This window comes from Ruditapes philippinarum, unplaced genomic scaffold, assembly GCF_026571515.1.
Source record: "Ruditapes philippinarum isolate M1 unplaced genomic scaffold, ASM2657151v2 ctg800_1_1_1_1, whole genome shotgun sequence".
NCBI classification, from domain to species: domain Eukaryota; kingdom Metazoa; phylum Mollusca; class Bivalvia; order Venerida; family Veneridae; genus Ruditapes; species Ruditapes philippinarum.
Window position 1 is genome coordinate 52,412 of NW_026863805.1, and position 21,374 is coordinate 73,785.

At 31.4% G+C, this 21,374-nt stretch overlaps 2 protein-coding genes across 6 annotated transcripts in view; one reads left to right on the top strand and one right to left on the bottom strand.

The window, feature by feature from the left end:
• Positions 1-423: 423 nt before the first annotated feature.
• LOC132723389 (synaptic vesicle membrane protein VAT-1 homolog-like) overlaps positions 424-21,374 on the bottom strand; it is a 38,409-nt gene continuing 17,458 nt past the window's right edge. For all 5 annotated transcript variants that reach the window (XM_060708098.1, XM_060708095.1, XM_060708094.1 and 2 more), the window contains exons 4-10: positions 12,841-13,056; positions 12,254-12,396; positions 10,697-10,800; positions 8,714-8,769; positions 7,006-7,200; positions 4,316-4,405; positions 424-3,572 (exon numbers count right to left, since the gene is read on the bottom strand). In XM_060708098.1, coding sequence (XP_060564081.1) covers positions 3,477-3,572; positions 4,316-4,405; positions 7,006-7,200; positions 8,714-8,769; positions 10,697-10,800; positions 12,254-12,396; positions 12,841-13,056 — 900 coding nt within the window. In that variant the 3' untranslated portion in view covers positions 424-3,476. The remainder of the gene's footprint in view (positions 3,573-4,315; positions 4,406-7,005; positions 7,201-8,713; positions 8,770-10,696; positions 10,801-12,253; positions 12,397-12,840; positions 13,057-21,374) is intronic.
• On the top strand, positions 15,670-19,092 carry LOC132723387 (uncharacterized). The gene is made up of 2 exons (XM_060708092.1): positions 15,670-15,783; positions 16,468-19,092. The coding sequence occupies exon 2, from the start codon at positions 16,469-16,471 to the stop codon at positions 18,581-18,583; it is 2,115 nt and encodes a 704-aa protein (XP_060564075.1). The 5' UTR covers positions 15,670-15,783; position 16,468; the 3' UTR covers positions 18,584-19,092.

A 21,374-nucleotide genomic window follows, 5' to 3' on the forward strand; every position in this document is an offset into this window, starting at 1 on the left:
ATGTCTCTACATTAAGTGACCTTTTGGGTGGAAGCAATTTAGACCCAAGGAAAATGAATAATGTAAACTTTGTAGAGGACTGCAAGATGATGCTACAATCAAAATATCTAAGCTCTATGGAGAATGGAGAATGTTCCAAAGAGAATATTTTAAGAATACTTATATATCTTTTGACCCATGCACTGCCACCCATTGTGTCAGTGTATGAAACATATAAATATTGACTCAAGGGTTACCTAAGAATCATTCCTGTGAAGTTTTTTCAATGTGCACCTAGTGGTTTCGGATGATACAATGTTAATCTAAGGACTTGGAACGAGAGACACATTGCAAATATAAAAGCTCACCTTGAAGCACTTACAATGCTCCAAAAAGCTTAAAAAATTAAAGATCCTCAGTGAAAGATATCAAAGTTCAACAACATTTCTTTTATTGTACATACATTTATTACAATATAAGGGTAAACACATTGAATAAATAATAATCATTTAAATATATAGCTATGTATACATATATTTATAATATACTATAAATATTTCAAATCTTTTTAACACATTACATTACAAAGCACCATTGCAATGTACTTATAAATACGATATTGCACTAACAACAAACAAAACAATAACAGGTGACTATTGTATTGGTATTTCCAGGTTGGTATTTTTGAGAAAATATCCGATATAGAATGATAAATCAGTGGTTTCATTTATTTTTTTAATGTAAAAATCCTAGATTTTTTGGCAAATTAGGAAGAGAGCGTTGGCTGGCCAATCAAATGTTGTTTGGCAAGATAAATCGGTTACACTTTTCAGTAGGGTTTGTTTTTTTTATCTTTTTTTCAGATTTAAACATACTTTTACATTTTGGATAAAGCTTTAAAGATCCTGTATGTTGTAATTAAGATTGTTACCACACTTAAGTGAAATTTTATATATGTATATAATTATGCTTTCAAACATCGAAGAATATGTAAAACATGTACTGCAAATATTTGTCCACATTATATGTAATCATTAAAATATATGCATTCATTTCTTATTGAAAAATTTGAATTAGACTTTATAGAAAATAAATTTCTAATTACCTCCCTTTATTAACATGAAATGTAAATTCGGTAATATCTTTACAAATAATGCTTTTGGAACTTATAATATTGATAAATCTTCATTTGAGCATTATATTTATGATATAAAAAATTGTTTAAAGTTTACCTTTAAAGTCTTGAAATATGACTAAGGGAGGGCACTCAACAATAAACATTGGATACCTACATGTCACATAAAAATTAGACAAAGTCCTTTTTAAATAAAACTCAGTAATGCATTTCTCATTTCTCTGTTACTAATAAATGAACCAAACAACTTTTTTATCATACAAAAATAACAGTAAAATTATCTTATACATTTGATTTTAGCTAAAAATGACAAAAGCTGGCATTTTTGGAAGCTAATTAATGCAATTGAGGCAAATACATCAATTAATATTTATTGTTTTTAAGGGAAAATCTTTTTGGTGTGACTATTCATGGAATGTTTGAATAAAGGTGGATTTCAATATATATAGAAAATATTGCAGTTATCAGTTCAGAGAAAGGATTCATAGCAACAAAGAAACATTATACTATATCTACTGGACAATACTTTGTTAGCATTTTTTTTTAGTAGGGTGAGAAATCATAAACGTTCAATTGACATAATAGTTACATTATTAAAAAAAAGGTCAAGGTTTAATTACGGGTAAATTATTTTGTGATCACATAAAAGACTTAGAGGTATTGTTGGGTCAATATCATTCCTTTAATAACAATTAAAAATAGTAAATATTGAAAACTTAACAAACAAATAACAAACGAACAAAAACATTAATTTTTTTTGGCTTCATATACTATTTTGATATTTCCAGGAGAACCTGATATGATAAATATTTTGTATATTTATTTAAAAGAATATGTTGTCAGAAGAAGTTTTTATACTTATGCTTCCAGTTTGGCCACCATGTGTGTGAAACATATTTGGTATTTTAATGATAAAACTATTAATGGATTGTTCCCAAAGTAATAATCAAGGCAAGTCAATTACAAAAATTCAGCAGGGTAATTAAGACAAAATGATAAAAAAAATACTATAAAAAAGTGACAAACTTAAACATTCAGACTGATATAAATGTACAATGTTTTAACAACAACAACAATCACAACATAGGAATCTTTCATATGGTGTATCGTCTGATGCCTAAGAAAGAACCAACTATTGTTGGGTTATAAGATTATTTGCAGCAGTCTTGATATTTAGAATATAATGTAAAAATGTACTTGCGAAAAAGTTTTAGCAATATCTTTATTTCAGAACAATGACTTTTGGTCCACAAAGATATTCAGTTGGAATATTTAGTACCAGTATGCAATAAATGATATATATACTTTAGAAATAAGTGTAGAATTAAATTTAAGAAATTTAAAATGAAATTCAGTAATTGATTCTATAATTGATATACAATTTGGAACAATGTTTTAGTAACGACATTCAGTTAAGATTTTGTTTAAGAAAATTGGCTTTTAGTTCAAAGCTTGTTTTAGTAATGATATTTAGTTTATCAATTTTGTTTCAGTAAATGACATTTAGTTCAGATTTTGTTTAAGTAATGACAATTAATTTAGTTTTTGTTTCAGTAATGACAATTAATTCAGGTTTTGTTTTAGTAATGACATTTAGTTCAGATTTTGTTTTAGTAATGACATTTAGTTCAGATTTTGTTTTAGTAATGACATTTAGTTCAGATTTTGTTTAAGTAATGACATTTAGTTCAGATTTTGTTTTAGTAATGACATTTAGTTCAGATTTTGTTTAAGTAATGACAATTAATTCAGTTTTTGTTTCAGTAATGACAATTAATTCAGGTTTTGTTTTAGTAATGACATTTAGTTCAGATTTTGTTTTAGTAATGACATTTAGTTAAGCTTTTGTTGAAGTAATGACATTAAGTTCAGATTTTGTTGAAGTTATGACATTTAGTTCAGATTTTGTTTCTAAATGATTTTGTTTAAGTAATGACATATTTAGTTCTGATTTTGTTTTAGTAATGATATTAAGTTCAGATTTTGTTTAAGAAATGACATTTAGGTTATGATAAGTTTGTAATGATAATTAGTAAAAGAGTTGGTTGCTGACTAATATGGTGTATATTTCCTTTATCTAAATGTTGTTTACTAAATTCCTTAAAACCATTTCTAGCCTTTTATATAATAATCTGAACTACATTTGTATGCATGTTGAAAACATGCAAAAAAAAATCTTACCCTACACTACATTAGATTTGTAAACAAAAATATTTTATTCAATAAAGTACTAATCACTGTCACTAATTCAATTCAGCATAAAGTTCATTCGGTACAAATGTCTCAACAAGCAAAAAAGCTTTGGGAATATAATGTCTACACAGACAGAGAAAACATAGCCATACGAGATGGAAATATTTCATTATTGTTGCTCGCCATTGACCACACCATCTTTGTTTTCCTCCTTATCATCTTTGTTCTGATCAGGAGGGGAAGCACCTTCTACAGAGGGAGCACTCTGAAATAAATAAATCATATAATACTAACCTTTATTACATGCTTTTCTGTGGTTTAAAGAAAAATATCAGTGAAATATAAAACTGATATTTCACTGTTATCAATTTGATATTTTTCACTGTTTTGGATTTAAGCCCGTTTTGTTGTTTCAATGAAATACCAGCGTGCATAGTACTGGAAAACAACTTAATGATGTGACGTCGTAAATGACATCACATTGTATTATTGTTTGGCGCGATTTTCATTTAGTAACAGGTTAAAATGTCTTTTTAAACGTTTCTTTGCATATAATAAAAAGAAAATTTGTTAAGTTTACTGTAAGATCAAAATATATTTTACCTGTGAACACCAAAGGTTTATATTTAACTCATGGCTGCACCACTCGTGAAATATTCCTTATGGTGCTCACTCAGTATATATATCGACCTTACACTGAACTAAACAAATATCCTCTATATCATATTTAAACAACAACTTACACTTACCTACACTTAAATTTTAGATATAAACTCATCTGCACTTTAGGTTTGGGTATCAACTTATCTGCACTTTAGGTTTAGGTATAAATTATTTGCAGTTTAGGTATAAAACTATTTGCAGTTTAGGTATAAACTGTTCTGCACCTTAGCTTTTAGTATAATCCAATATGCACTGTCTTAAGGTTTAGGTATAAACCTATCTACACTTTAGGTTTGAGTACTTCTTTGCTACTTACATCCACTTTAGGTTTGTCTATAAACTTACCTGTACTTTAGGTTTGGGTTCCATGGTTGGATCAAGGATCAGCTTGCCGATATTTTTCCTATCATGCATCTTCATCATTGCATCAGCAATCTATAAATGTAACAGTATACAAATTAAGGTCAAAGAAAATAATATGAAACTTTAGACAAAGAAAAAAAGTTTTTTTAAGCAAATGGTTCATACCTTCAGATGGATGAAATTAATTCTCCCATTAAAAGAACGATAAGTTGGTAATAACCAATGGCATTACAAACTTCGACAAATGTTTTACAAAGGATAATTTATGTAATGGCTACTATAACTTTTGGCAAAAAATTGAGTAAACCACTAAGTCCTTTTCTCTGGCATACTAATCTACATTTCTTTTAATACCAGGGGGTAGCTTCCTTTATAGGCTGGTATGCCTTAGTAACACTTTTTTTCCAGGAAAATACAAATAACTATCAATTACTTTTATACAATAATGTGAAAACATTTTATTTTAAATAACCATATATTCTCAAATAAACGTTTCCAGAGATGTTGCATTTTCAAAAAGTATAAAAATCAACTTCATTTTGAGAGTGGCAATGGATTTACCAATCTACAATTAACTTGTTTTTACTGTTTGGGGGTATTTTCTGCTGAAAAACAAATACTGACACCACCTGTGATAAAGCTGCATGCCTCTTGATGAGCAAAAATTATTCAAGAAAATCAAACTTGAGAAAAATGTAGGTGCAGGCACACCGCTTGACACCTTTAGAAGCTGGCCTAATCATACATTCAAACCAAGCTTACACCTCAACATAGTCTTAGTACATTACTAATATTGTGTCACTGAATACTTATAATGATGAATATGAACATTTTACTATGAAAAAAAACAACTTACTGTATATTCAATACCTGACAGAGTTGTGAAGAAAAACATGAAATGAAATTTTAAAAAATCCAATACACTTTATTTACTAACATTATGATATGTTCCTTAAAAGCTTTACCTCAAAAATCTAACATACATGTGAACTCTCCCACTTTTAGCGGGAAACTCCCACATTCTGCAGCCATATTTTCAAAGATTTTTCTTAAAATAAGGGGTATTTTTCACAAATTAAAGAAATCTCCCTATTTTTGATGTCAGTACTTTGTTCTTTGTTTATTGCAAATTCTAAAATTTCCCTCTTTTTGGAGAAAACCTTGATCATCGAAAAAGTTCACATGTATGATCTAACCAGAATGTTAATAAACAAATACATCAGACACAAACTGCTGTCTCCACAGAAAAGCAATTTCATTACAGAATGTTCTAGATAGCAGGGTGTGGAAATTTGTTTTAAAATGGATATATACTAGACTGGAAAAAACTAGAGGTTAAACACAAATTGACAGGATATTACTCTCCAGCATGAAGATCTCAAGTCAGAATAATTAAACTGCCCATCCATCTTTGTGAACATTAAGAATTGCGGTTACATACACCAATGTAAAATGCCATATATGACAAAATTCATCTGTATTTTATGAATTTTGAGCTTGTATGTCAAAAGTAATAATTTAATTATCATTGAAAACTTTTTGTTGCTTTAACAATATTAAACCTTTACCGCACTAAATATCTTTAAAAAAAGGACTTTCAATTTTTTTAAACCATTCATAAATTTATATAAAGACTGCATGAATAAGGAACAATTTAGACCAATTAATCTGATCAGACAGTGCAACTGTTCTGCTGATATATTATTAGTCTGCACAGTTACGCTTCTGTTTAGATTCAGTTGCCCTGAACACGCTAAGTGAAAAATCTTGACTCCCGGGGCATGATCTTAATTACAGGGGCATGATTTATATAACTTTTGTATAGGACCACATGCCAAATAACTAAAGCTCTTGGCATTGTAGTCCCCAAGAATTAAAAAAAAAAAACAACAACATTTTTTACTATTATTACTATCTATGTAAACTAAATGACCCTGAGGGCTGGACCATTTTTGACACCAGGGGCATGACAACTTTTGAAAAGGTCCATTTTCAATGCTTTTATTTTAATGCTACATGCAAAATATTGTTAATTTGAGCATTGCAATTTCACAAAAACAGATATAATTTAATCTCCTATATAAGTTTATACACATGTATATAATGTGACCCCAAGGGGCTAGGCAAATTTCCACCCAAAGGACACATGTAAATAATGTGACACCCAGGGGCTGGGCAAATTTCCACCCCAAGGTCATAATTCATTAACTTTTGTAGAGGACCACAAGGGACCTTTGAGAAGAAGTTCATTTTTAAAGTTTCTTTAAGCTTCTATGACCTACCTATGCATCAGACTGGAACCGGTATAACTTTTGTAGATAACAACCTGAGGATCATTGTCAATATTGTGGATAACGACAACAAGGGACAATGGCAAAGAGACAGATTGCCATCACAAAAGCTCACCTGTAAAGCACTTTGTGCTCAAATGAGCTAATAAATGAGTCAGACAAAAAAGCTAAGGCATGATTGTACTTTTGCCTGCTAAGGTATGATTGTACTTTTGCCTGATTTACAACCTTAATTTTAGTATTCTGATTTTGAAATCACTTCTTATGACTTGTTACAAATTCTAAATAGTGCAAGGATACAATATACAGACTTTGAGCATGGGAAAGGACAATTGATTGAAGGAAAAAACAACAACAAAAACCTGAATTTAGGTAACTTACATCTTCAAAAGCGTAGGATGAATCAATAACTGGGTGAATTTTGCCTTGGGTGTACAGTTTGAAGAGTTCATTCATCACACCACGGATGTATGCATCTTGATTTTGCTGGAAGGCCAGGTTTCGCAGCTGAAATCCCGATATTGTTTTATTCTCATCATAAAGCTTTATCGGACTCACCTTGTCCACTTGCCACCACTGTAATGTTGTTTATATTTGTTAAAACATTTAAATCGAAAGAAAATAGAGTGCAAAACAGGCTATTTATGGTCACATTTATTGATATTGTAAATCAATTTAACTCCCTACAAAACATAATCATATTCTCAACCCACCCAAATTACCAAGTAGATCCACACTGACATCATCTTTTGAGAATTGTGGTTTTGAGGTTAATAGACCTTATTCGGTACAAGTAAGAAACTTCATTTGTGTGTACATCCAATTAATCTCTTATAACAGCTGAGAATAACATGACATGATGTGCGAATGATTTTCAAGTCAATTTTCATGAAGTTCAATTCCTTGAAAATGATGTGCAACTTACCAGTTTAATTAAGAACTTTCATTATCTATATTTCATCAAAAAATGAGGTCTTTTGCTGATAGGCTTAAACATGATTGTGTTTTCTTGTTTAAGTATTTTTCAGGGTGTAATAGTGTTATTTAACACTAATTTGGAACAGTATTTCTACAATTCTTATAGTCATGAAAAAGATATGCATCAAAATAAAGTCAAAATAAGAAATCATTTTATATCCCACACTAAAATGTAATTGTAAATTCCTGTAAATCTTAGAAATATCCCTGGCAAATAAAACAATGTAACTCTTCCAGTGAATGGGTTTGAACACACAAACCTTTGCTTATCATCCCTTCATGTATAAAGTCACTTTAATTTTTTTTTCACAGATATGATATATCTATTCATTTTTCAATCCTATGAACAATTTATAGCAGTAATTATTATATAATGAATACCCTTGTAACCAACCAAATGTTTATACATGTCAATCACATTCAATTATGATTGATATCCCTCAAAATTAAATAAAGCATTAAAGTTAAATGCCCAAAATATTGACAAAGAGTTAAAGATTCTAGTTCTCCCTAACCCAACTCCAGGTTATAAATAAACAAAACTTAAATGCAGTGGTCATTTTTTCTTTAAAAACAATCTAAAAATATGGTTAAAAATCATAAAAAGATAACAAAGAAAAATATAATTATGACTTTAAACCTTAATTCCAATATTATGAAAGGTAAAAAATGTCTGGAAAACAAACAAAAGCAAAAAAAATGCCCAAATTCCTTAAAGTCTGTAACTTTGACCTTACTGTAGTTTTCTGCAAAAAATAAACATCATTAATAATACATGCAATCAATTTTAGTGCTTAATGAAACTCATAATATAGCCTTTTGTCTATAAAACTATCGAGACAAAAATAATTTAAGTCAGAACGTTTTTGTTTCCTATTGAAGAGATACTTGGAAAGCTTTTATTAATAAACCAGTTACAGCCGGTAGGCAGTGGCTTTTCATGGAAATTACTTTACACCTGGTACTTGTTCATCTCTTAAATTGAAATTCATTTTCAATGAAAAATAAATTGAGTGTCAAATTTAATTGGGTGTCAAATTTAATCAGTTGGAAAACAGACAATATTATTGTGATGTAAAAGAGGTATATTTTAGGTGACGGAAATACTTACAGACTTTGCAAAGCTAAAGAAGCTCTTCGTTTCCCCGGTAACTATATTAGACGAACCTGAAACGAAGCAAAATGTCAGGGGTTTTTTTAAACTTATTTTATTCATATTATCAAAAAAAGTATTCTGTAAGTTTAATTACTTCTTCCATTTATTACAGTACCCATTTATTACGCATTTATTTCATTCATCTGTTTGGAAGAGTGTTAATTTAAGGTGCACATTTAGTAGAAGAAAATTTTATGTGCCATTCCGATTGCTCTAGTATTTCACTCACAAGTATTTGTTAATTAGTATCCCTTATTTGTCAATATAATTAAAATATGTCAATAGCTTTTTTTTGGTGGTAGTGTTGTTGTTGTTTTTTAGTCAGAAGGCGGAGCTTAAAATAAGTATACATGTTTTATGTACTTTTATAATATTGTATGTGTTTATCTTTTGACATGTGATCTTAATGCCTATTCTGTTAAAAAATTCTCCAATTAATAACTCTAAAAATATTCCTTTCGAAATTATGCCCCTTGTTTAACAACTGCACCTTGTCGTGTTGATAACTTTCAAAATATTTGAATAATGGGCTACATTCAAGTTTTTGCATAACAACAACAATGCTGCAGCAATCATAAATGCTCAATTTTTTCTTCAAAACAGACAAGCTAATAAAAATCTTGATTTTAATATTATCATCATTTTATATCCATCAATCATGTTGGTATCAGACTATAAAATCATTATACATATACAAAGGCTATTTCTTTTATGTATCTGAATATAATGCTGTCAGAAAACTAATAAAAGAAACCTATTGCTTTCTGATGAAGAAGTTACTTCATATAATATGTATGATATAAAACTGCTACAGTAAAAGTATCTGAGATTATTGATATTAAGCAGACAATCAAGAAAGAATTGTTCTAGAATATGCACTGCAACTTATTTATTATTCATAGAAACATGTACATGTCCGATTAAAATTTGCTAGCAACTCATGAATACAAAGGCAAATTGCTTATGCAGTATATATAAATTTCATGAAGAAACATTGTATTTTAGTTTACAGGACTTCTCTGAAAATTCCATTTTTTTTAAAAGTGGCCTTTTTCTACAATATCAATTGTCATGAAGAAATTTTGCCTAACCAGAGGATTGAACAAGCAAACCCTAGATTACAAATCCAATGCTCCATCTATTGAGCTCAAAAGCAAAAGGATACAACATATTAGAAATTCCAGATAAAGACTTTAATGAAACATTACATTCTGGAACTAGCTATGGAACTTTAAACCTAATAAGTCTAAAATTTCTATTGTATACATTGATCTTATCTGTTTTATCACTTGTGGTGATGTCATGACATCTGATTTGAGCTACCATCTGAACTGGTAACATTTACTATGGAAACAACTTTTTGCCTATTTTTAGTAAGAGTGACCTTGACCTTGACCCAAGGGGGCCCAAAAACAATCCAAAGTAAAGTCTCTACATAAGCTAATTTAAAGCTTGTTACATACTAAGTTCTTTTACAATATTTGATTCTAAACTCTAGTTATCAACCAGAAACCATCAGTTTGACACCCTCCCGAATGCCTGCCTGCCCATCATTTGCCAATTTTATAACAAGGAATTTCAAAATTGAAAACCTGGCTGATAGAAAGACTTTTGAAATCTTATATGGCCATGAATAAATGTAATTTCTTGGCTTGCAGCTTCTGTTGTATAGGCTAACAACTGTTTAAACTCAAAGGCCATACAACCTTTGAAAAAATCTTTATAATATGAAGTTCATATTATGGCATAATAGCCAAAAATGCATGGCAACACAATATAACTTGTAGTATAAAGTTACTACAGCCTTCAATGTGCATAAAATCGACAGCCTTAAACTTGCATAAAATTCTTAAATTATGCTGCACTATATAGGCTTTTAGCATGTATAAGGCTTTATTTTGATATCTTGTGACAGGTTAATGTCTGTATTTAACATACCATATAGGATATATTTTCCCATAGGTTTCAGCAGAGAAATGCCTTTATTCGTATCCTCGCCACACATACAGTCTAAAACAATGTCCACACCTTCTGGAGAAAGTCTGAAAGAAACATTTTGAAAAATTGAATAAACAAAATGTTTAAATTTTGTACAATATTCAGTTCTGAAAAAAAAGAAACACTTTAGTTTTTTTATGAAGCTACACTTTAGTATTGAGCCACTCACAGTTTTTAATGAGGACTGTATGTTTTAGGAGGAGTTGCTCAAAGATTAGAGCATCTATTAAATAAATGTTTATTCTGGAATGTCTACTTGGCCCAAGGTTGAAGATACTTTATGCATATGTATTCAGGTTATTTCATGAATCTAAAATATCTCTTTCAGGAATTAGCAAAATGTCCAAATTAGTACATGTATTAGCTTTTTCTCATTAATCACAATAAAAATGTCACAAAATGTTTCCTTCCAATAAATCCTTGACATTATGAACAGGAATCTGATGGGAACTTAAGATTGCAATATGGATAAATCTAGGATTTCTGAAAATCGCCTAACTGTCCAGTATGTCAAGGGACTTTGCAGTTAATGCAGTTATGTTGTATAGTGAACAACTGACCAAATTGCTGGTATGATTGTTAGATAGATAAAATAACAGAGGGAGGGGAGAGCACTTACACATCCAGATACTGAGTTGTTGAATAAATGGTTCATGACACTAATAATTTGGGTTAAAATTTATAAAGACCTCCTCCTCCAACAGGTTTATAATACAAAACTAAAAACAAATAAGACATAAAATTAAAATTGGCCAATACTAATCTCCATTCAATCATAAGAAATTTCTAAATCTGGAAGAAGGGTGATCCCTAAGAAGTTTGCATGACCATTAATATCATGTTTTCTAGTAGACCCTTTGAATAGTCACTTTATACATTATCATATCAATGGCTCAATGCAAAGCTCATGAATGAAAACCTAAGTAATTTGTCTGTATAATTGTTATCATTGACAATAAGTTCAAATTGGATTGGTCTACAACACTTGCATTTATGTGTTTCAAATATTGATAAAAAACAATGGACAAAGATAATGTATCAAAACAATGGACAAAGATAATGTATCAAAACAATGGACAAAGATAATGTATCAAAACAATGGACAAAGATAATGTATCAAAACAATGGACAAAGATAATGTATCAAAACAATGGACAAAGATAATGTATCAAAACAATGGACAAAGATAATGTATCAAAACAATGGACAAAGATAATGTATCAAAACAATGGACAAAGATAATGTTGATCAAGTTCCCAGTCACTTAGTACAAACATTTATATGATGAATTTTGTTCTAGAACAATTTATTATCTGCTATATAAAGGTATGTTACATTGGATCATTTATTTCACAGTTTGTTGATATGAATGCCACAAAATACTATCGACATAATTGTTAATTACAAACATTCAATTATGGACCAATTGAATGTCAAGGAACAAGAACAGTATTTTTGCCTTGTACCCTGAAAAGTAAAACTATGTTTACCACTTACTTTCTTACTTCCTGACAATAGTCAGATGTTCTATTAAACACATTGGTGACATTGTCTTTCACAGCCTCGTGTTTGTGCTCGGATGCCGTCCCATACAGGTTAACATCTTCTACAGTCTTACACAATTGCCCCAATGCATTGCCCTGGAATGGTTATAAAAAAAAGATTGACTGAGTCTGTTCAAGAATGAAAGCAGTAAGTGAAAGCCACTTTAAACAACCCCTAGCTAGCACTGGCTTAAACTAAATTCAACATTTTAACATGAAAATTAGTGAAATTTTGACAATTAAAGATCTTGCATTTTCATTGCCAAAGCCAATGAGAGACAAATAGGAAGTACCTAAAATTAGTAAGGTTGTGATGAAATTTTGAAGCTGATTCAAACCACTTTTAAGCCTGCTTCCTGGAGCTTCCCAATACTGGTATCATATGCGGAGACATGATTGTGGCCAGAGTAAGACCTGAACCCATCGATGACCCCAATATTGAAAGGCAAACACCTTAACCACTAGGCCACCTTTTCTTTCATAGATTTTTGAAGAAAATTGTTGAAATCAATCAAACAAACAAAAGATATTGTTACTTACCACACCGCCACCAATGTTATGTGAAAACACAGTCATTCCTTTCTTTAGGTTCCCTATATCAAACAGCATGATATAAGCAGCAAGGTAGTTCATTGGAAGTGCAGACCCATCTTGGTAGCTCATGTTAGATGGCATCTTGTATACATACTTTGCCTGCACTGTCACCTTCTCACCCCAGGCTCCATAATTAATGAATCCAATTACCCTATCATTCACCTGAAGTTTTTGAAAAGAAAAAAAATAAGTTAAACCACTTCTTTAATTTTTTTCCTAAATGAAATTAGTCATAAAACAAATGTTACTAATCATTTTAAACTAGGTATAAAAAATTGAAAGAAGGCATATTATCTTCAGCAGGAGCTGAGCCTGAGAATAGTCTGCATGAAGATGTTGCTCCCTAGTTGGGGGTCTGGGGATAAAGCCCCCAGACAAAATGCCCCAGATGCCCAGATAACTGTAGATTCTTGTTGATTTTTCTGAAAAACTTATCAAATATTGTTGCATTAGGTGCTTGCAAACTGACATATTTCCTGCAATTTGTTGCTTTGTATGTGAATTAATTCCCACCCATTTCCTACTAAGCTAGAAGTTGTTCCCAATGTTTATTTCATAGTAAATAGATAACAGTAAGAAAACAATTTAAAGTTGCTTGTCTAAGAAGTATGACAAACTATTATGTAACATTAAATTTCTTATACTCTACATGTATATTTTAAAATTAATAAAACGTATATTTGTTTGAGAAATATTTTAAAATGGGAATTATTGTTGTAAAATGCTGCAGACATTTGCAGCAACCTGCAATGATGTTTTTAACAGGTAAATTTATTGCAAAATACTGATTGGCTTTATATAACAAAAGGATCTAATATAAAGAAATATTAGTAACATAGTTTCTGTTTCTCACAAAATTTTTTAGCTTGTACATCAATTTTCCTGCATTAGAATTTACATGCTCCGAAGAGTCATCGATTATTCTAGTATGAACTTGTCTTTTGTATTGTTTTTTTTTTGAAATACTTAGAGTGTAAAACATCTGTATTTTAACAATGTAAACTGTACCAGCTATCTAGATAGCTTATAGCTATGATAAGAATTTGCACATATAATTAAGAGTTTAGACAACTTGTCTATTTTTGTAGTCTGACCAGACACCTTAATAAACAAGAGGACCATGATGGCCCTGAGGTCGCTCACCTGTATATAGGCCCCTGGAGCAGTTCCAATTTTGACCCCAGGGCTTTTATTTGAACAAACTTGGTAGACACCCATTAGAATATGTTTCATGCTAAACATCTAAGCTCTTGCTCATTGGCTTTTTTAAAAGAAGATTTTTTAAGCTTTTACTACACACATAATTATAGTTAAAAACAATGACACCCCTGGGGCGGGGCCAGTTTTGACCCCAGGGCTTTTATTTGAACAAACTTTGTAGACACTTACTAGAAGATGTTTCATGCTTAATGTCTAAACTCTAGCTATTTGGGTTTTTTCAAAGAAGATTTTTAAGTTTTTGCTATACACATATAAGGAAAATCAATGACCCCCGGGGCGAGGCCAATTTTGACCCCAGGGCTTTTATTTGAACAAACTTTGTAGACACTTACTAGAAGATATTTCATGCTTAATGTCTAAACTCTAGCTATTTGGGTTTTTTCAAAGAAGATTTTTAAGTTTTGCTATACACATATTTAAGGAAAATCAATGACCCCCGGGGCGAGGCCAATTTTGACCCCAGGGCTTTTATTTGAACAAACTTTGTAGTCACTCACTAGAAGATGTTTCATGCTTAATATCTAAACTCTAGCTATTTGGGTTTTTTCAAGGAAGATTTTTAAGTTTTTGCTATACAAATATAAGGAAAATCAATGACCCCGGGCGGGGCCAATTTTGACCCCAGGGCTTTTATTTGAACAAACTTGGTAGACACCCATTAGAACATGTTTCATGCTAAATATCTTAGTTCTAGCTATTTGAGTTCTTTAAAAGAAGATTTTTTAGCTTTTACTATTTGCATATAGGGAAAATCAATGACCCCTGGGGTGGGGCCAAATTTGACCCCAGGGCTTTTATTTTAACAAACTTGGTAGACACTCATTAGAAGATGTTTCATGCTAAATATCTTAGCTCTAGCTCTGTGGGTTCTTTAAAAGAAGATTTTATAAGTTTTTACTATATGCATATAGGGAAAATCAATGACCCCCTGGGGCGGGGCCAATTTTGATCCCAGGGCTTTTATTTGAACAAACTTGGTAGACACTCACTAGAAGATATTTCATGCCAAATATCTAAGCTTTAGCTCTTAGGGTTTTTTAAAAGAAGATATTTAAAGTTTTTTCTTTCGGTTGCCATGGCAACCAGAGTTCTGCATGGAATTAAATTCTTTGAACAATTTTTAAAGGTGACAACCAAAGGAACATTCCTGTGAAGTTTGGATGAAATTGGCTAAGTGGTTTATGAGAAGATGTCAGTTAAAGTAAAAGTTTACAGACGGACGGACGACGGCCGGACGACAGACGAAAAGCGATCACAAAAGCTCACCCTGTGACAGGTAAGCTAAAAATATTTCAGTATTTATGTGTAAGTAACACAACCACTGCAAATAGAGGACATTAATATACACTCGAATGGAAACTTTTTCCAGACTAAAAAAATAACCTTTCAACTTGTGGAGAGACCATTTTCAGGAAATTTATCTGAAAAAAAGTTTAATTATATTTATTGTCCCTATGATTACAAGTTTCAAGGAAATGTTATAAAAATCTTATTCAAGTTCTCATTTACCAGTAAATATAATCCTATAATTGAATTTATTTCTGTTTCAAAATTTTTTCAAGGAAGTTAATGTGTATAAAACTATATAACTGTTGTTAATATTTTTCAAGATTATTGTTAATTTTCCTAAATTATTTCTACGAAATACTGTTAAATACAACATTCAAAGTAAGTTTAAAACTTTATTTTAAATACTTAATTTCTCATTTATACAGAACGTATTATGTTAGAAAGTAGTTCAAGTAATATTTTAGACAGTGTTTTTAATTTTTTCATCAATCTCAAAAAAGAAAATATTTGTTTAAATTAATTTTGTATTTTAATTAAAAGAAATATACATAATCATTTTTTACATTATAATGTATTTTTCACAATATATTGTGGTGTTATATAAATCTAAATTTCCACATATCTGGTCAAATGAAAAGAAATATTTTCTCCTGATCATTTTTAAGAAAATTAAATAAAAAATCCAAAGTAAGTTTAAAACTTCATTTTATATACAAAATTTCTCATCTATATTGGATGAATTATGTAAGAAAGTGTTACATGAATAATTGAATGAGTGTTAAATTTTACTGTCTCTCTTATATCGAAATTTTAAAAACAAATATTCAAATTTATATAATAGAGAAGAAAAATACCACAGCCAAATAGAGAAAAATATGCGTAACTGATAACTACCCGAAATTTTATATCTTATGTTTCCTAATGTACAGATTCAGGCTCTCCTGTTCTGTTCTGTTCTAGGACTTAAACGACAAATAAGTAACAAGTAGAAGTATATGATAAAATTAATTTGACTGCTGACTGAAACAATTTTCTCTTTCACTAATTAGTAATACATTACAGAATGTTTCAAGAACCTGACTACAGAGAAAACTTATCATTGATGTTATCAGAGGTTTTACATGACATTGGTGTCAATGAAAGAATAGTGATGAGAAGGAGAAGAAAACTCATGATGATGGAGACTATGAGTTATATCACCAACAGGTCAATTGATTTAGATGCAACTGAATATTTCCTAGGGAGTCAAAGTGAAGGTACAACTACTAAAGGACTTGATTCAGACTATGATGTAGTAGTCTGTATGCATAATTTCAATATAATACAAGACTGGTCAGAGTTGGAACCTGGCAAGTTAAACTACCTCATGATACAGGATGAGAACACTACTCCTGGGTATTGTTTCTTACAACTACTCAGACCAGATGAACCTCTTCCTGCCACTGGCATTCTTGATGAATGTCATCATATTACTGACAGAAGAGGAAGAATATTGTATAAAAACACAATAATAAATGAAATGCTTGAGGGTGCTGAGCAGCAGCATGGACCAGCTATTGCGGAACAAGGACAACCTGGATTATATGATAAAGACAAAGTGTTAGCTTTACCATGTAAATCATGGCCTCAATCAGCATCAGGTTGGTTAGATAGACAAGGTATTGGTAGATGGCCTACACAAGAGATGAGAAGATATGCAGCCAGGACTGGGTGTTTTGTTGTTTCAACTGGAAGTAAGGTCAGTGAATATCCTGAACTGGAATGGAGAATTTCAACCTCATTGGCAGAAAGATTTTGTATGTTAAATCTTAATATAACACAATTAAGGTGCTATGTACTATTGAAAATGATTCTTAAGTCCTTCCTTAATCCTCAAGATGAAATGAACATTTCAAGTTTCATGTGCAAAACAGTTTTATTACACTGTATAGAAAACACAGAGTCAGTAATATGGAAAGATAACAATTTATTCACATGTTTAACATACTGCTTATTGGAATTACACAGTTGTGTACAAAATGACTGTTGTTCACATTTCATTATAAAGGAAAACAATTTGATGGCAGGGCAATTTACAGCTGAAACAAAACATGAACTTTCAAAAAATATTTGTGATTTTATACAGAATGATAGACAACGGTTACTTAGTATTGATATTGATGATCTTGGTCATAGACTTCAAGTTAAACTGAACAGGGTACCACATGGAATTTACTATTTTTTTTCTTCTCTTGAAATACAAAAACTTTTGTTAACGACGTTTGTTATAGACTTTGCAAATGGCATAAGTTATCGGCATATGCATATTTTAAAACATTTTCTCAATAAAAACATTAGAACAATAAAACAATATGTAGGTAAACTAATGACCTTCAGAGACAATGGTAATAGATTAGAACATGCTGCATTCAAGCTCCTAGCACCTTTTGTTTTTACCACATACGGATCAATCCTAGCATCATCCTGCATCGGTGAAAATAATCAAGTGTCACCTCAAGCACTGGTTTGGCTCTCAGCTGGTTTAAACTCAGATATCTCATCTAGCAGACTTAAATTGGCTTCAGTGTTTTACAGTACAGGAGATATGGAGAGAGCTGAACTAATTCTGAGACACACAGAACAACAATATTTTTCCTATCCTGTTTTACCTATCTGTGACTGCCGTTATAATCATCTGCCCAAAGAAGCAGTAACAGCAGAATTCATAAGGGTATGTAGTGAACAAAGTGAGGACTGTATAAAATATATTACGTCATTTTGTGTCAGATTTATACAGGAAGAGATCAACTGTGTTCCTCATGAACTACAATATGAAATGTTTAGATCTACACAAGATGACATGATACACAGAGATGAGTATGAAGACTGTTGGATGGACTGGGCTGTAGTTGATTCTCTACCTCTCCTGTACTTCCTACAATACAAGATCTATCATCATCTACAAAGACATCAAGATCAACAACAAGCACTTTGTAAACTTATAAGAATCATAGAAACAGATGAAAATCTTCAACATAGAGAAACAGCTCTCAACATTTTAGGACAATGTATGGAACAAGAAAACAGACCTCAACAAGCATTAAAGTGCTACATGCTTTCTCTTCAACAAAGGGCAAGGAACAATGTAGCAAACATCCATATATGTAAGCTCCTTTCTGGCTTACTAGTTAGCCAATAAACTTAGATAATAAAAAAAAGTATGAAGACTTTTGTTTTCAATGATATCAAACAGCTAAAACTACAAAATGTAGGCCTGTTGTTACACTTTTTATCACAGTCATATTATTTTGAAATACCATTAAACATGTTAACTTGAGAGAATGATTCCAACTTCATTGACTTTGAATATCTGACTTAACATTTGAGAAGTAAGAGCATCTTGTGTAGAGGACCATCATTGCATATGAAAATGTATTTTAAATTTTGGTTTATATAAGGTGAAGTTTTTTCCAAGCTATTTTTATACAGTAGTCAAAACAGTTTTAGCTAGTATTCTGTTGTTGGCAATATTTATATTGTTGGCAGTTTTTATTAAAAGTATTGTTTTATAAATTTACCTTGTATAATAGTCTAGTGTTTATTTTATATATGTACCCTGTATATAAAATGACCCTGTTTAAGGCGACAACAGACACTTTCCATGGTACTACCATAAATGTCATTTAAACCAACTTATTTTAGTTATAATTGTTATTTATTTCAACTTTGTGCATTAAATGTCTTTGATCATCATAAAAAATAACATATTTGAAAAAAAAATGCCTTTGTAAATAACTGATGATGAACAAAAATTCTAAAATTTAAAATTGTCATATCAAAGTCTTTTTTTTTTTGTCATCAAACTTTTGAAATATAAACATAATTATATTATCTGGAGAACCATGTCTCAAATATTTCTCTTTCCTCAAAAAAAAAATCACGTAACTTTTAACCATATTCTGTAATTAAAAATAATTAAGTCGCTGATTAAGCAAACAAAAATCCCTGACACAGTTCCCCCCATATATGAATTCCCTTTCATGTGCTTTAAACCGCATGTAAATGGCTTGATTATGAAAAAAGTAATGCTGATTCAAAGTTAGTCTGACCCCCATCAAACAAAGTTTCATAAATCAGCTTTTCCCTCTCTCTCAGACCCCTACGTTTCACGCTAAATTATTGCATGACACACAAATATCTTGCCAAAGGGTGTCACAAGTTGCACTAACATACTCTAACAACTTTATATAACCCAGTGACATCTGACCAATCAACAAGACGGCCAAGATGGCCCTAGATCGCTCATCTGACACATCAAACTCATCCAACAAATTACTTGGACAAGCATTCTGACCAAGTTTCATGACAAGGGAGTCAAAAATGTGACCACTAAAGTGTTAACAAGTTTTTTCTATTTTTAGCTTCTGTGACCTAGTTTTTTTATCCAAGATGACCCAAGTTTGATGACAATTGAGTCAAAATGTGACCACTAAAGTGTTCACAAGGTTTTTCCATATTTGGGCAGTGTGACCTAGTTTTTGACCCCAGGTGACCCTTATTCAAATTTGACCTAGAAATCATCAAAACAAACTTTCAGACCAATTTCCAGGACATTTGGATCAAAACAGTAGCCACTAGAGTGTTAATAAGATTTTTCTTTTTTTAGCTCCTGTGACCTAGGTTTTCCTCCGAGATGACCAATGTTCAAACTCATCCGAGCAACTACCTAGTGGTCATCTGAGCAATTACCTAGACAAGCATCCTGACCAAGTTTGATGACGATTGAGTCAAAAATGTGATCACTAGAGTGTTATCAAGGTTTTTCTATTTTTTAGCTCCTATGACCTAGTTTTTCATCCGAGATGACCCATGTCAAACTCATTCGAGCAATTACCTAGACAAGCATCCTGACCAAGTTTGATGATGATTGAGTCAAAAATGTGACCACTAGAGTGTTAACAGGGTTTTTCAATATTTGGGCGGTGTGACCTAGTTTTTGATCCCAGGTGACCCATATTCGATCTTGACCTACAAATCATCAAAACAAACTTTCAGACAAATTTCCCGGACATATGGATCAAAATAGTAGCTAGAGTGTTAACAAGATTTTGCTATTTTTAGCTCCTGTGATCTAGTTTTCATCCGAGATGACCCATGTTCGAACTCATCCCCAAATTATCTAGACAAGCATCCTGACCAAGTTTGATGACAATTGAGTCAAAAATGTGATCACTACAGTGTTAACAAGGTTTTCTATTTTTAGCTCCTGTGACCTAGTTTTTCATCCAAGATGACCTATCTTCAAACTCATCCGAGCAATTACCTAGACAAGCATCCTGACCAAGTTTGATGGTAATTGAGTCAAAAATGTGTCCACTAGAGTGTTAACAAGGTTTTTCTATTTATAGCTCCTGTGACCTAGTTTTTCATTCGAGATCAACCATGTTCGAACTCATCCGAGCAATTACCTAGACAAGCATCCTGACCAAGTTTGATGACAAGAGGGCCATGATGGCCCTAGATCGCTCACCTGACCCATCAAACTCATCCAAACAATTACCTAGACAAGCATTCTGACCAAGTCTCATGACAGGTGAGTAAAAAATGTGACCACTACAGTGTTAACAAGGATTATCCATATTTGAGCAGTGTTACCTAGTTTTTTACCCAGGTGACCCATATTCAAACTTGACCTAGAAATCATCAAAACAAACTTTCACACCAATTTACAGGGTACTTGGATCAAAACAGTAGCAACTAGAGTGTTAACAAGATTTTTCTATTTTTAGCTCCGGTGACCTAATTTTACATGCGATTTCAATTGAGTCAAAATTGTGACCACTAGAGTGTTAACAACAAGGTTTTTCTATTTTTAGCTCCTGTGACCTAGTTTTTCATCCGAGATGACCCATGTTCGAACTCATCCGAGCAAGTACCTAGACAAGTAACCTGATTAAGTTTGATGACACTTGTGTCAAAAATGTGGCCGC